General features: G+C 29.9%; 1 protein-coding gene across 2 annotated transcripts in view; it reads right to left on the minus strand.

Annotated features, from left to right (window-relative positions):
• The window catches only part of LOC109601526 (neuropilin and tolloid-like protein 2), a 198912-nt gene that overhangs the window by 129319 nt on the left and 55285 nt on the right, over positions 1-14308 (minus strand). Inside the window, exon 2 of one of the 2 annotated variants that reach the window (XM_049970589.1) lies at positions 2943-2972. The exons of the other annotated variant lie outside the window; for it this stretch is intronic. Coding sequence (XP_049826546.1) covers positions 2943-2972 — 30 coding nt within the window. The remainder of the gene's footprint in view (positions 1-2942; positions 2973-14308) is intronic. 2 annotated transcript variants of the gene reach the window in all.

Consider the following 14308-nt stretch of genomic DNA (forward strand, 5'->3'; position numbering starts at 1 on the left):
GCCTTATAATCTTCGGGTGTTAAGGCTTAATGTAGGACAAGCGAAATTTAAATAAAAAATATTTTCAGCAAATTAATTTCCAACAAAAGGATTTATTTGCATAAAACGTCGCGCACAAAAGAATAAAATTTATTTTTTCTTATTACGATCTTTAAGAGTTGGAACAGTTGAAGACAAAGGTGGAGATTTTAATTTTCATTAAAACCTTTTGATTTTATTATAAATAAACCATGACTCATCAAGACTCATTCCGAACGTCAAGTACATCGGTGAAACTGGGAATAACTGCTTGATTACAGAGCTACTGTATTAATATTACGTAAAAACTCCCCTTTTTAATGACATTATTAACTTTCGAGCTTAGGAATATGAAAAAATGTTTTACGGGTAAACTTGATGAAATTTGATGCGCTTCTAAATTTTCTAAATGTTTGTGCTAAATGAAAAAGAATTATTAAAAGTATAATTACTCGAAAATATTGTATATATTTTGAACAATTTATTATATACAATTTTAAAACACAATTAATTAATACTAAAATATCTGTTACCAAAATATTTATTTACAAAAATTTACAAAGGTTGTACAGTTACTGAACAGGGTACCCAAACAGTATAGGTCATTGCCATATTTCAGAAACTAAATACAAATATTATTAACAGCACTGTCCCTAAAAATCAAGATCGTTAATGGCCTAAAATTATTAGAAAAATAAAACATTCTAATTTGCCAATCAAAGGTACATTTATGATATTGGATTTTTCATTTTTAAAATAAAGTAGTTAAACCTAGTGAAACATTGAAAAAAATTACTAATTTAGTTTAACGAAAGTCAATAAATTTAGTATAAAAATAAAGAGATTTCATTGCTTCTCTATTTTATAAACACTTATTTATAAAGGTCTTTTAATAAGAAATTTGTGATAATACAATTTTAATTAAAAAATATCTCGTAAGCCGTTTATGTTCTAAGAAATAGCTGATCGCCTTCACTACAATATTATGAAATTTTGAATTTGTCAGTCACATTTTTAATGCGCAACACGGCCATAAGCCATAATCCCTCATAATTGCAACGATTATTGTACATTAAATCAGACATTTATTGAAATTGTAATTCCATCCCTAAATTGTATCTAGTCCGATACTTAAAATACATTTAGCATAAATCCGGTCGGACAAAATCGGATTGCCATTATCCCGCCGCGGCGGGTCTCCGCGCTCGTGAGTATAAATCACCCCCGAACAAATACAAAACAACGGACCAATAACATTTTATTGATACTTTTTTTGCGTGGCACAGATATTTTAATACTCAGCATAAAGACAAAATTCTGCAGTCCCAACAAGGCAATAGCCAAGAATTTATGATCAGTGTAAACCTGCATTTAAGCCCACATGTGCTCCGCGCACGAGGAAAAGAACGGGATGCAAAAAAAAAGGAAAACGGGGCCGCAATGCCGCCGGTTTCGAATCCACTCACCCGATTTGAATGTGTACATAAATCATCGGGTGCATTTGCGGAATATTTAATGCGAAAAACGTCGCAGACGTTAATAATTATGTTTATTGTTCGCCGTGGCTCAAATGCTCCGTGAAATTGGGTGGATGCGGTCATTTTCATATTTCATTGATAATTATGAAAATATTTCTCGATTAAGTTGGATATATGTATGTTTACATATTCGGAGAAAGTAAATTATTATTATTATTATTATTATTTTGCACACTGCTTACATAAAGCAATGGATTCTTCTTAAATATATACATTGGAATTAGCCATAATTTATGACCATAATGATTGTCAAAAGATTCAGATCAGTTTTGTCTTCCTCTTTAGAATTAAAGAATTATACTTTAAATTTATTAAAAATTTAATAAAAAACTTATTCGAATAAATCAATCAATTTCCATTTTCGATCAATAATGAATAATTATTCAAATTTAAAAACACAGATATTAAAATGTAGTATCAGCTCATAACAACACCTTCAAAGTTAAAAAATATTTGTTTCTCTGTGTAAAAAATAAACGATGGACATTAAACATTTATTCTTGAGTAATTTGATAAAAGAAATATTTTTCTATTATGATTTATTTTTGGGTGTAAAATTGTACTAATTTTAAACACCATATTATTTTACATAATGGTTTAAGTTCATTCAGTGTTACTGAAAAAATATTGAAGTTTTAAATATGTACATAATTAATCTAAGAACTCTCAAGTTAAGGAGTTTTTAAGATATCAATGAAAATTTTACTTCATTAAAATTATATTAGTTTGCATTAACTTTTAAATTTAGTTTTATTTGACAACATTGATTCAAAACCTCGTTTAATTATTTATATATTACATATATATTATTTTAAATATTTTTCTGATAAAATAATTAATTGTATACATTTCGAATTTGTCGTCAATTTTTTATTTACAAAGAACAGTTGTTTTATTTTTTCCTTTGAACTTTTTTCTACGAGAAAATTTCCTGCAGGAAATGTGACACGTAACATACATTTTTAAATTGATTCCGTATTTTTTCCTGAATCCCGCCACCTTTATCGAAGGAGCATGCAATAATGCAAGTCAATCGAACAAAGCCACTCCAGAAGGATCACGCCAAAGCGGGATATGACAAAAGTCCTTTCCTACAACCTTGACATCGATTAGATTACAGATATGATATAGAGTGTCCGACCGTAAAAACTTTCAAAAACTACACTGTCTGTTACTGTTCGTGTTTCCTACAGATTAACCAGATTATCAGGGGACATGCAGTCAAAAATCAGTTATTGATTCGAAGGATATCGCCCACGGATGTTCTAAGTTAATAAATTTCTCAAATGGTCCGTAATAAAGCACTTGGATTATCGAGGAAAAAGTTTTATCGGGTGCCGTAAATTATTCGAATATGAATCAATAAATAATACATTAAGCACTTACATTGATAGCAGCTGAGGATGTTTGGGCAACCTAAAACACAAAGGCAAGATTTGCATAAAAAGCGAAACAAGAAACAGACAGACACACAATAACACATCATTAGTCCAGATTGCAAAAGTTACTTCAACAACCTTGGCGCAAACTTATTTAGTTAAAGTTTTACGAGATAAATCTAAAACAGCCGACATTGAGTTAATGATGCACACCATTAATGTTATCCAATGCAGTAAAACACTGTCGTTTTCTTGATATGCTGCCAACTCTGCATCCACTGCATATTTTAGTCGCGGCAGAAGCTTTTAAGGATATTGTTTTAAAGAGTTGCAATAAGTCAGAGATGCGATCATGAGCTGCCAGTTAATGCATTTTATAAAATTTATTAGATAGTTATAAAAATAAATTGTACATAGTCCCATCCAGAACTGTTGCTGATTTCGACCCAATATCGGTGTCAATGATCTACGTAGATATAGATTCGATTTCCAAAATAATACTAATAAAATTTGAGCTCAAAATGTATATACTTTTACGATTATTTTAAAGAGTTGTGATAAGCCAGGGATGTGATCATGAATTGACAGTTCATTTTATAAAATTTATTAGATTGTCATAAAATTAATATTTTTTGTATTTTTCATATATGTTGTAATGGCGTTAAACAAATTCACTAGCTTGTGTTTACCCTCTGGTATACAAGTATTGTCACTCACCATTCTTCTTTAGGTTTTTTTATCGGATATGTCTTATTATAGCATATTATACACAGTCAAAGTGTCTAGAGAGTAGTACTAGTATAATCAAATTAAATTAAATTAAAAAATAATTTGAAAGACACTGTATAACATACTTTCAATGCAAAAAAATTGTTATTTCTTCTATTCATCGTATTTTTGGTTACTCGTTAAACGGTGCAATTTAGTATACTTAGTGTTATTGATCCAATATTCATCAGTTTTATAAAAATACTTTTGTTATTATGGAAATGCACCATCTAAATGACAAAAACTTCCTAGGACACATAATGTGTCCCAGAGCAAAGTCTATTTCAGAGATTTCAGAGTAACCTTTAAGGTTACCCCGATTGTTCCCCGGAAATCGCACTGCTCGTTTAGCCTGGGCACAAGAACGTCTTAATTGGGCTCCTGATGAATGGAGACGTGTTCTCCTTTCTGATGAGTTAAGATTTTGCTACCACCCGGATTCTGGAAGGATACGTATCTGGAGAGAACCTGGAAACCCAGCACGGCTACAACATGCTCATGAGGTGGTGAATTTTGGAGGAGGTTCATAGATGTTTCGGGAAGGAATTAATACTGGCGAAAGAAACAAGCTCCTTTAATGAAAACTACTTTGAATGCATTTCGATATCGCGACACATAATTTTACCCATTGTGTTATCCTGTTTAATCAATATGAATTTCCATTTTCCAGCAGGATAACACTAGGCCACATACTGTGAGGATCGTTCAAACAGTATTCGAATATAATAACAAAGCGTTTTATCTTGGTCAGCAAACTCCCTATACTGTGATCCAATAGAAAAAGTGTGGGATGCTATGAAAAAAAGACTTTTGAATCGCCAAAAACCATTATGGAGACCACCAGCAGATAATTTTGGTTGTACAGGAGGTGTAGCGAAATCTGGACCAAAACCTATTCAATAACAACCGAGGATCCGTCTGGATATTAGTTTTTAATAAAAAAATAAATATAACATAATTATTATAAATAACATAATAATAAATATTTGAATGTTTGGGAGGTATTATTTTAATTTTTGCAGGGGTTGTAACATCATTTTACAATATATTTTTTATTTAATTAGTAAGAAACACTTTTTTAATAATTCATTATATTCTCACATTAGTTTTTTTTGTTTTATTAGGTGTTCCCTTGATACTTTTACTGTGTTTATTTTATTTGCGGTTAGTTGTACCTAAATTCTTAACATTTTCGGTCGGTTTTAACGTAGTAATGCCTAAACACGTTTACTTTTTACTTCAAGTTAGGAAAAGAGTGGTTGAATTTTGTGGCCGAACGCAATGTGACGTAGCAAAAACATTAAATATTATTTAGAATGATATTTTGAGTAAATTCCGTATTCAAGATGAAGTTGGAAATTGACGCAAGCCAGGAAGTTCAGAAAAAACCACTCCCAAAATAGACAAAATTATAAAAAAACGTAGAAAATTTCGACACAATTTAATCTAGATGTTAGTAGCAAAACAGTGAGAAACCGCCTTTTTGATGCAGAACTACATAAACTAGTTACAACTGAAAAGAAACTGCTATCAAAGAAGAACAGAGTGCCCAGTCTAGCATTTGCAAAATCCCACTTGTCCTGGACTCAGGAAAAATGGGACACATTCCTTTAGAGTGACGAAAGTCAATTTAATTTGTTTAATTAATTAATTTGACGGCAGAATATTTGTAAGACGGCCAGTAGGACAACGATACCATTTTAAATACCAATTCCTACTGTTAAAATATGATGCAGAAAGCATTATGGTGTGAGGATACTTTTCGCGATCCAAAGGATGACCTTAGATTTAAGTAGAGGATAAAATAGATCGTTTTTAATACAGACATGCTGGAAAACACCATGGTTTCATTTACCGAGGAAGAGATGCCACTTCGTTGGAAAATTTAACAAGAGAACGATGGTTTCTAATGAAAAATTTAACTGTGCTTGAATGGCCGTCTTAGTCATCGCATCTGAACAAAAAACATCCAAAGCAAACAACAACTTTTTCAAATCATACAGGAGCAGTGGCAACAAATACCTATTGACACATTGCAGACACTGGTAGATTCTATGCCTAAAGGATGCCAAGCAATAATAAAAACCAAAGGTTATACCACAAAATATAAAAATATTTAAGTTATTCTTTCCAGGCAAAATTGACTTTTTATCAAAAAAAAAGTACCACCATACCCTCTATTTAAATGAAAGGATGACTGGATGGGACTTTGAAAATTCTATTAAATTGGCAACCACGGTTCAGACGTTTCTCTAAATTCATATTTTCATAACCAGACTATTTACACGGTTCACAACCTGAATAAAGAGGGGAAGCTTTTAAGGGTAAACAAGCAAACACCTCTTCACGCGGCACAGCCAAAACAAACAGGAGCCTGTTGGCGAAGATAATCAGATGCACTTGGTCGAAGCGACAAGAACGTGTACTTCCACCAGTCAGCTTTAATTTCGTTTATAAATCGGCACAAGTGATGCGAATGTGTTTGTCCCGCATAATTAAGAAGACCAACGGTAAACAATCTGGCGTAGTTATTTAATTTATGAGAAATTAACGTAGTGACATTAATTAATTCACATTATTATATAGACCGCTACATTGGTTTTTACAGGTGGTAAATAACATTATCATTAACATCATATTGTTGTCATAAATGCGTCATAATCTGCATGAATGGATAATTACATTATTATTAGTTTTGTTAATAAATTAGATCTATATCATGTGGCGTTCCAAATTAAATTTTTTGCTTATCAGATTTTACGATAATATCCGACAAGTAGAAAGCTCGTATAAACCGTCATAAAATTCGAAGAACAGTGGTAGTAGTTCCTTCGTGTAATCGTAAGAAATGCATGATAATAAAACTGCAACGATAAATCCCGGTCAGGCGCAAGTATTTTCATTGCGAAATTAAAAATCGCTCACATACTCGCCTAAACCAACATTGAATCGTAAAATTTTGCTTTGAATCGAAAATAACTTGATCTATCTGCGGCAACGGGTCCAATTATCCCCAGTCAATTTTGATCTCGCCTCATTTTTCACCGTGCTTTATATGCGAGGTGGATAAGAGCTGACCCCGTGCCCGGAATTACAGCACGTTCAATCGGAATTTTCATATGCCTCTACAATGGATTTTTCGCAGCGGTCTAATGCCTCTCTAAAATCCCGCCTAGAGCTTTTTAACAATCTGAAATTTTTAATAAAAATTTCTTCGGTCACTTTTTAATCAAACATATTACATAAGGTGTTATTTCTAACAAGTTTATTCTACTCTAAATATTTTTTGAAGATTCTAGACTATGGATGGGGTCTGAGGATAGAAATGATGTTAAAATTGGGCCAATATGTTTAATTTTCTGTCACTGAGTAGGTAAGAAGGGGTCATACAATGGGTGAAATTCCTCTTAAATAATCTCAATCGACATTGTCAGAAAAAACTTTGATAGAGATCTAAAATCTTGTTTCACAAATTTACTTACTTTTATTTTAACATTTTCTACAAACAACACAATTTTCAACTAATTTGAATTAGATGAATTTTTAATATTATTTAATTTCATAACATATCCATATGTCCGTATATTCTTTTTTTACTACTGTGAACAGTGAACTTAAAAAATTTCTAGACTGTGGATGAGGTGCGAGGATACAAATGATGTTGAATGTTAGATTCTCCTAATTTTTGATGGAATAATTTTGTGACATATTATGTCCGATAGTTTTCATATAAATAAAGACGACGAAGTTTTCACTCCTTCTACTGGTGATCAAAAAAAATTGTTTTCTATGGTATGATACTTTAAAATTTCCGATTGAATTTTATATATTTATTTATATTTTCCATAACTTATCAACAAAAACATTTTAAGAGGTGAAAAAATATAATAATTAATGGTTTTTAAAGCATTTATCAATTTTATTTATTTAAAAAACTTTAAATATATTCTAAATGAATTCGTGAATAAAATATCAATATCCATACTACTATTAAAATTGTGTGTTCCATTGGTTTAATAATCTTTAAAATATTCACAACATAAAAATTTGTACTATATTAAAACTTAATGTTATTTAAAGGAAATCCATGTTTTATATTTTCTATATTTGACCAATAAAATGTTTTATTCTTTAGCGATTCTATTGAATTATTCTTCTAAAATTACATTATTTATTTTGTTCGGCAAACAAATATCTAATTTAACATCAGGAATTCAATGTGATCCGCCAGTGTATTTCATATTTGTTTATTACTATTCACCATATATTTGCATGTAATAACAATTAGCTATTTTCATTGTTTCTTTATAGACTCAATGACTTAGAAATATATAGATTAAACATTAACAATATTGATTATATTAATGAGTACCATTTTTAACCTAATGATGAGTTGGACACTCAATGATGTGCCTGAGCATTATTCTAATGAGGTGGCCAATTTCATCCTGAAATACTTAATTCATATCACTCCTATTTGACGCTGCATTGGTGTCAAGTTCAGAATTTTTCCTGGCCATGGCAACAAGACCCCGTCCTGGAGCCCTAATGTAAGATAACAAATAAAGTTCCACAATTTCCTTGATGGAACGGAATGAAATAACACTTGTGAAAAACAAATTTTATTATCACATGCAGTGAAATCCCAAATCATAATTCTGATTGTTCAATATACAAGGGATGGGGAGTCACTGAAGACGTCATTCCATTCAACATTCCAAAGCGTTGTCTACACATAGAATGAAGCTTTCCTTCTTCTGTAATCTGCTGATTGTACCACTAAGGTTCATTCGATTAACAATTTTCAGAAACAAAAGTCTCGCCTGTTTTTTATTAGTTCGCCCTCTACCCAATTCACTTACATAGATAGCTACACGCCTTTGTACCAACTGCATTTTAGATTATTGAAAGAATCCTTCTAAAAATTGCCTTAAAAATCTAACCAGTCCCCATGTGGACAAGCATACACCAAAATTTTATTAAAATTGGGCCAATGTGTTTAATTTTCTGTCACTGAGTAGGTAAGAAGGGGTTATATAATGGGTGATCTTACATGTTCTACAAACATAATACAATTTTCAAAAAATGAATTAGATGAATTTTTAATATTGTTTAATTTCATAACATATCCATCCATATTTCAGTATAATCTTTTTTTACAAGACTAATGTGAACAATGAATTTAAAAATTTTAAAAAAATTAAATCCGTTTTGACAAAAATTATATTATGTTATGGAGGATTTGTACCAAAACAGGTGGAAAAATAAATATGCAATAATGTGACATTCAATTTAGTAGCAGTTTAGCAACGTAGTAAATTAACACAGTTACCGTCCTGATTCAAAAGAAACAACATCAGTTAAAACCATCCCCCAACTGAACTTAATTTATAGTGTCTGTCTAAATTTAGAAATAAGCCAGGGGGAGCAAATGTGCATAATGGGAAACAGAAAAATTTACGATCACTGTTTGTGACTTTTATCTTTGTCTTATTTAATCCTGTTAATGTTTCTGTTTTAAAACATTCTTATTAAAGTAACAATGCTTTGTGCATGAGTGAAGTATCTACACAAAATGTTGAATGCATATTTTGCTATTTTAATATAAACCCTCTACAATGATCGTTAAAATCTTCTATGATATTAAAAAACCCAAACTGCTAATATTTTATCTTACAATTTAGAAAGTAATTTTGTTCGATACTGTGAAGGTACAGCTGAAATTATTATTGTTCTATTCAAGTTGCATGTAAAACAGAAATGGGAGCAGTATATTCATAAATTATTCCCGCCATATTGAGACAGAAAGTCCAAACGAGAAACCGTACCCCATTATTGTCAATTATAAACACGAAAACGTCGACAGATGTTAAAAATAGCCCCCGATGCATTTCGAAGTCATGAAATTGAAGGCGAAACAGAGGCCAAAAGGCTAACGGGAAAAGGATAAATGAAATCTTGTAGTTTGCGCGCGAAAACAGCAAAAACGGACACAAATGCTCTTAACACGTAATAGTAAAAGCCATATAGGTGGTACAAAATGGTGCAATACCGACAAAGATATCTTTTTATGTGATATTTAACCAACTGAATAATGTAAACGATGCATTATCTTTGTGTTAGAGACACAAGTTGATGCAGTTATAACGTGCGGTATTCTTTTTATTGTGTGCCACGCTTTAAAAATATTTGCACATTTAAGAGAAATTACATCATTTCATCACTGACACGTGTACGCTTGTTCATGATCAGTTATAAAATCTGGTGAATTCACACAGTTATCCGGGGCGAAGGAATACAAAGCAGCCATCTATTATTCACTGTGTGCCAATAAATCACCGTCTTCCTATAAATTTAAGAAATATGTACTCCACTCCATTTCTCCTCGAGCAAAATATATGGATGGTACAAGATATAAACTAGAAGCAGCCAGTAATAGTAATGCAGGCATGAATTATACTTTACGCGGACATGATGCGCTATTTGTACGGAGAATCCATTTCAAATAAATAAATATATATATACATGTACAACACAATAGATTTTCCATTTGTTTAGAATATTTATTTTACATTAGTTAAGTCATTTTTGCCAAATCACAAAGTTTCAGCAGGATATTTTTACTTCTAAAATGAACGACTACATATGCCTACTAAATTTTACCCAAATTTATATACAGAGCATGCTAAATTGTCTTGTTTTTTAATGTTTCTAAAGAATTGTTACTTACTTAATCATGTTTTTATGAACTAGATTTTAATATTTAATGCACCGAGTGTTACTTTACCATTACTGTTTATATAATTTATTAATACCTTTTTGTACTTTACACTTTTTAAAAAATTCATACAATTCTGAAAATGTAATTAAATAATAAATCACGGAATAATTAATTAGGTACATAAAAGTATAAAAAATATTAATGAAAGAGGCCTTGACATAATTGTAGAAAATATTTTTGACTTTCTAAAATTGCTTATTTTATAAATATATTTAAGATATTTAAATGTTTGTCGTCAGAAGATTTACCTTTTTTTATTGAAATCTTTTTACTGTGTCCCTTTATATAAATTGGCAAAATGTGGTAGAAATTGAAAAAGATAAAACTCAATAAGTCCGATTTGAGTGCAACAATTTTCGCTCAACGAATCTTGACGATCAAAAGAAACAGTTTTCTTTGGTCTACCTTCCTTATTTTACAAAAATTTTGTGGCTCCTAATTTCAATATTCTAATTTTTTCCTCAAAAATCAAAAATTATTGAATGAAAACCACTTACTTTTTTATTTTTCAATAAACAAAATTACAGCAACTGTTCTCTGTGAATTTAAATACGGTCTTTTACTTATTATAATATTTAATCATTGGTCGAAGTTAGATCTGTAAGAAAATTTTATGATTTATCGTTACCAATACTGCGAGATACAATAAAAGAAAAGGAATATTGTATACTTATATTCAGAAAATAGTCGAATCTATGCCATGGAGATGGGACAAAATTATAAAACAAAAAGGATATTTATTATACAAAGTTAAATTCACTAACACAAATCATAAAAAATAATTTAAAGTTGAAAAAATTAGATTAAAAAAAATTAATTTAAAATTGAAAATCTCTTTCAAACTTAAAATTGTTATATTTAAGCTCAATTTAGAAAAATATATGCAACATTTTATAGAATAAGAATATAGTTTTCCTAATGCTGTATAAAACAATAGTTCTAAATTAATATTTTTTTAACATCTCACATTAAATAAAAGAGTTGTGGCTAAAATATTTAACATTGTAAAAAGTTACTATAATATTGACCACTTCTGTATGTTTTATATTATTTTCTATCCTTCTTTTGTCCATACAAACATTTTAAAAACAAAGCTAACACGAATTTTAAGAAAAATATTTCATGCTAACAAATCCGTAGTAAAATAACAAAGTAAATACTTCATATGAGTTGTTGTATTGAATGAAATGTACATCTTATTCTACCTAGAAAAGTTTTATATATTATCTCCAAATATAAATATGAAATTAGCATGTTAATCTGATAACGTGTTTCACAAAAGTCTCCAAATTATAACTTTGACTAATCTCCTCTTTTAACTTTTCAAATATCTTTTTTATTTCTGAATTAATCATAATAAAATGTCAGAAATTCAATTTAATTTAAAATTATTTAAATTCATGAATATTATAAAAAAAAATTAAGATCTTATTTTTTAGAAATCATTTCATTTTTAATTAATTAACCAAAAAATTTTAAAATAGTATTTTGGTATTACAATTTTCGACTCAAAATTACAGTGGGAAGCTCATCCGCCATTTATGAAACACGTATAAGTATAAATTACCTTGAATTTCCAGTATTTTTAATTATGCAATATAATCAAACATATTGATATTATAATTAACATTTATTATTATTTTCATTATCTATAGCAAAGTTTCGTCCTTTGGATAAGATTCTATGTTCTTCTTAAATTATCAGTGGTATTAAAATTGTAACACTGCTACTAAGTATTCACGTCTCCAAATTATAAACTATATTTTTTCAATTTATTTTTGTACAAAATTTGGTGAAATATACACAATAATTAATTTTAACATTTTATTATATTAATTAATAAAAAAAGAACTAGATCTGCATTTATACGTATGACTTTATTACTAACTTTCCCAAGACAAAAACTCAATAGTCCAATAAAACGCCGAACACTCCCTTCTCGCCGTAGCCAGAGAGGGTGCAAATTTATATTTTCCTCTGCGGAATGAATTTGCAAAACACGCACGTCCCGCGATCCGCGATGCGATCAAAAGTATTTGAACGGTTTCGGTGTTTGTTGAAAGCGCGGATTACAAATGAATGCGACGGACAGAAATCGATTCGTGGCGCCCCCCTCGTACCCAATCAAACTTATTCTGCATTAATGGAGATCATTTGTATTTATGAAAAATAACGTTTTATTTTTTGGCCATGTCCGATTTCACGTTGTGCGTCCTTTTTTTCCCGCCGGAAACGATTTTATTAATCTATTTGATAATTTCAGTGGATGCGCAGTCGCGTGACGTCTTCGCCCACCGTGCGGGAGTCGTGTTTTATATTCAAATTGGGATCGTTTGGAATTCCACACGATTACGGTGAAGTAATGTATTAACGCCGTTTCGACCGTAATAGATTAGATTTTAGAGACCCCGGGACGACGAGAAAAACCACGGGTTACGGATTGTGCATCTTTTAAAATGTAACTTACGTTTCACGCATAAAAGGAAGATTAACTATTTTCGGTAAAAGTGAATAATACTTAAATTATGTTTGCGGACTCCGGAACGAAAAACATGTTTTTGCTGGGAAAACTTCAAGAGAACCTTTCAGTTTTAAAAACAGACGTTACACAAACAATGGTACGGCAAAAAAGCGGAAATGGATGGATACATTGGATCATAGACAACATCTACGGGGTTCCGTTATAAATTATATTCTTAACCCGTTTTGCCTAAAAGCGTCCATATTAAAAAGCCGACCGTCAATTTGAATAATTTAAACTTTCTAGTTAAAGGGCTGTGCTGATATAAAAGGGAACATTTAAAAAAGTTGAAACATTTGTAAAGTTTTTAAGTCGTAATTCATTTGTCTTTGCAAGTGATTTATTCGATGCTCGGTCGGGCATAAATCTAGCGTAGACGGACGCAAAATTACTTTTGGTGGTTATGAAAACCAGCAACAGATTAATTATTGGAAATATATACAGGGTGTCCTTTAACTAATGGTCATAGTTTACGAATCAAAAATATTGCCATTTAATACGAATTAACAAATTATTATTATTATTATTATTTATTCAACAACTTCATCTTCAAAAAAAAAAGTCTTTTTGAGAAAAATTTTGGTTAAAGAAAGTTATAGAGATGTTAATTTTTGATTATTTTTGGTAGATTATAGATTATTATAGATTCATACAATACTTGCCATGCTTTAAAACTGTTGTAACAAATGTTTTATAAAAATATTTTTATCCAGTATTTTTAGTTCAAAAAAGGTAAAACTTTAAAACTTTAAAATATTCTTTATGGCCGTTTAAAATTATACACTGCTGCAATATTTCTTATCACTAAATCTAGTTCTGAGTTTGTTAAAAAAAGCTGACGTATATAGAGGTTACTGAATAAAATAATAAATTTAACCACGGATATATCTGTTATTATTAGCTTTTGAAATAATTATTATTAATGATTTTATTTTTTTAATTGGAGATTAATCCCAATAATATCATTAACAATGACAACCTCTACTTTGGTTTCAATTAAAAATAAGGATAATATATTATCAAACTTTTAGGTCGAAACTAAATGCAATATTTGCTTCTTATTTAAGATAAATTGAAATTAATTCAATACCTTTTAAATGTAATTTAAATGTTATAGTTAATTACTATCATAAAATATTCAAGCTCCTTAATTTCATTCATGGTAAAGACAAATTAAAAGAATTAAAATAAAAGAAACTGATATACAACTAAAATTAAATTAGAAATTTTTATAGATAGAATTATTGGGAGAAGAAGAGTAATTTCTACATCAAAAATAAAAAATAATAGCAATTAGAAAAAA

Source organism: Aethina tumida, chromosome 1 (genome assembly GCF_024364675.1).
Source record: "Aethina tumida isolate Nest 87 chromosome 1, icAetTumi1.1, whole genome shotgun sequence".
Taxonomy (NCBI): domain Eukaryota; kingdom Metazoa; phylum Arthropoda; class Insecta; order Coleoptera; family Nitidulidae; genus Aethina; species Aethina tumida.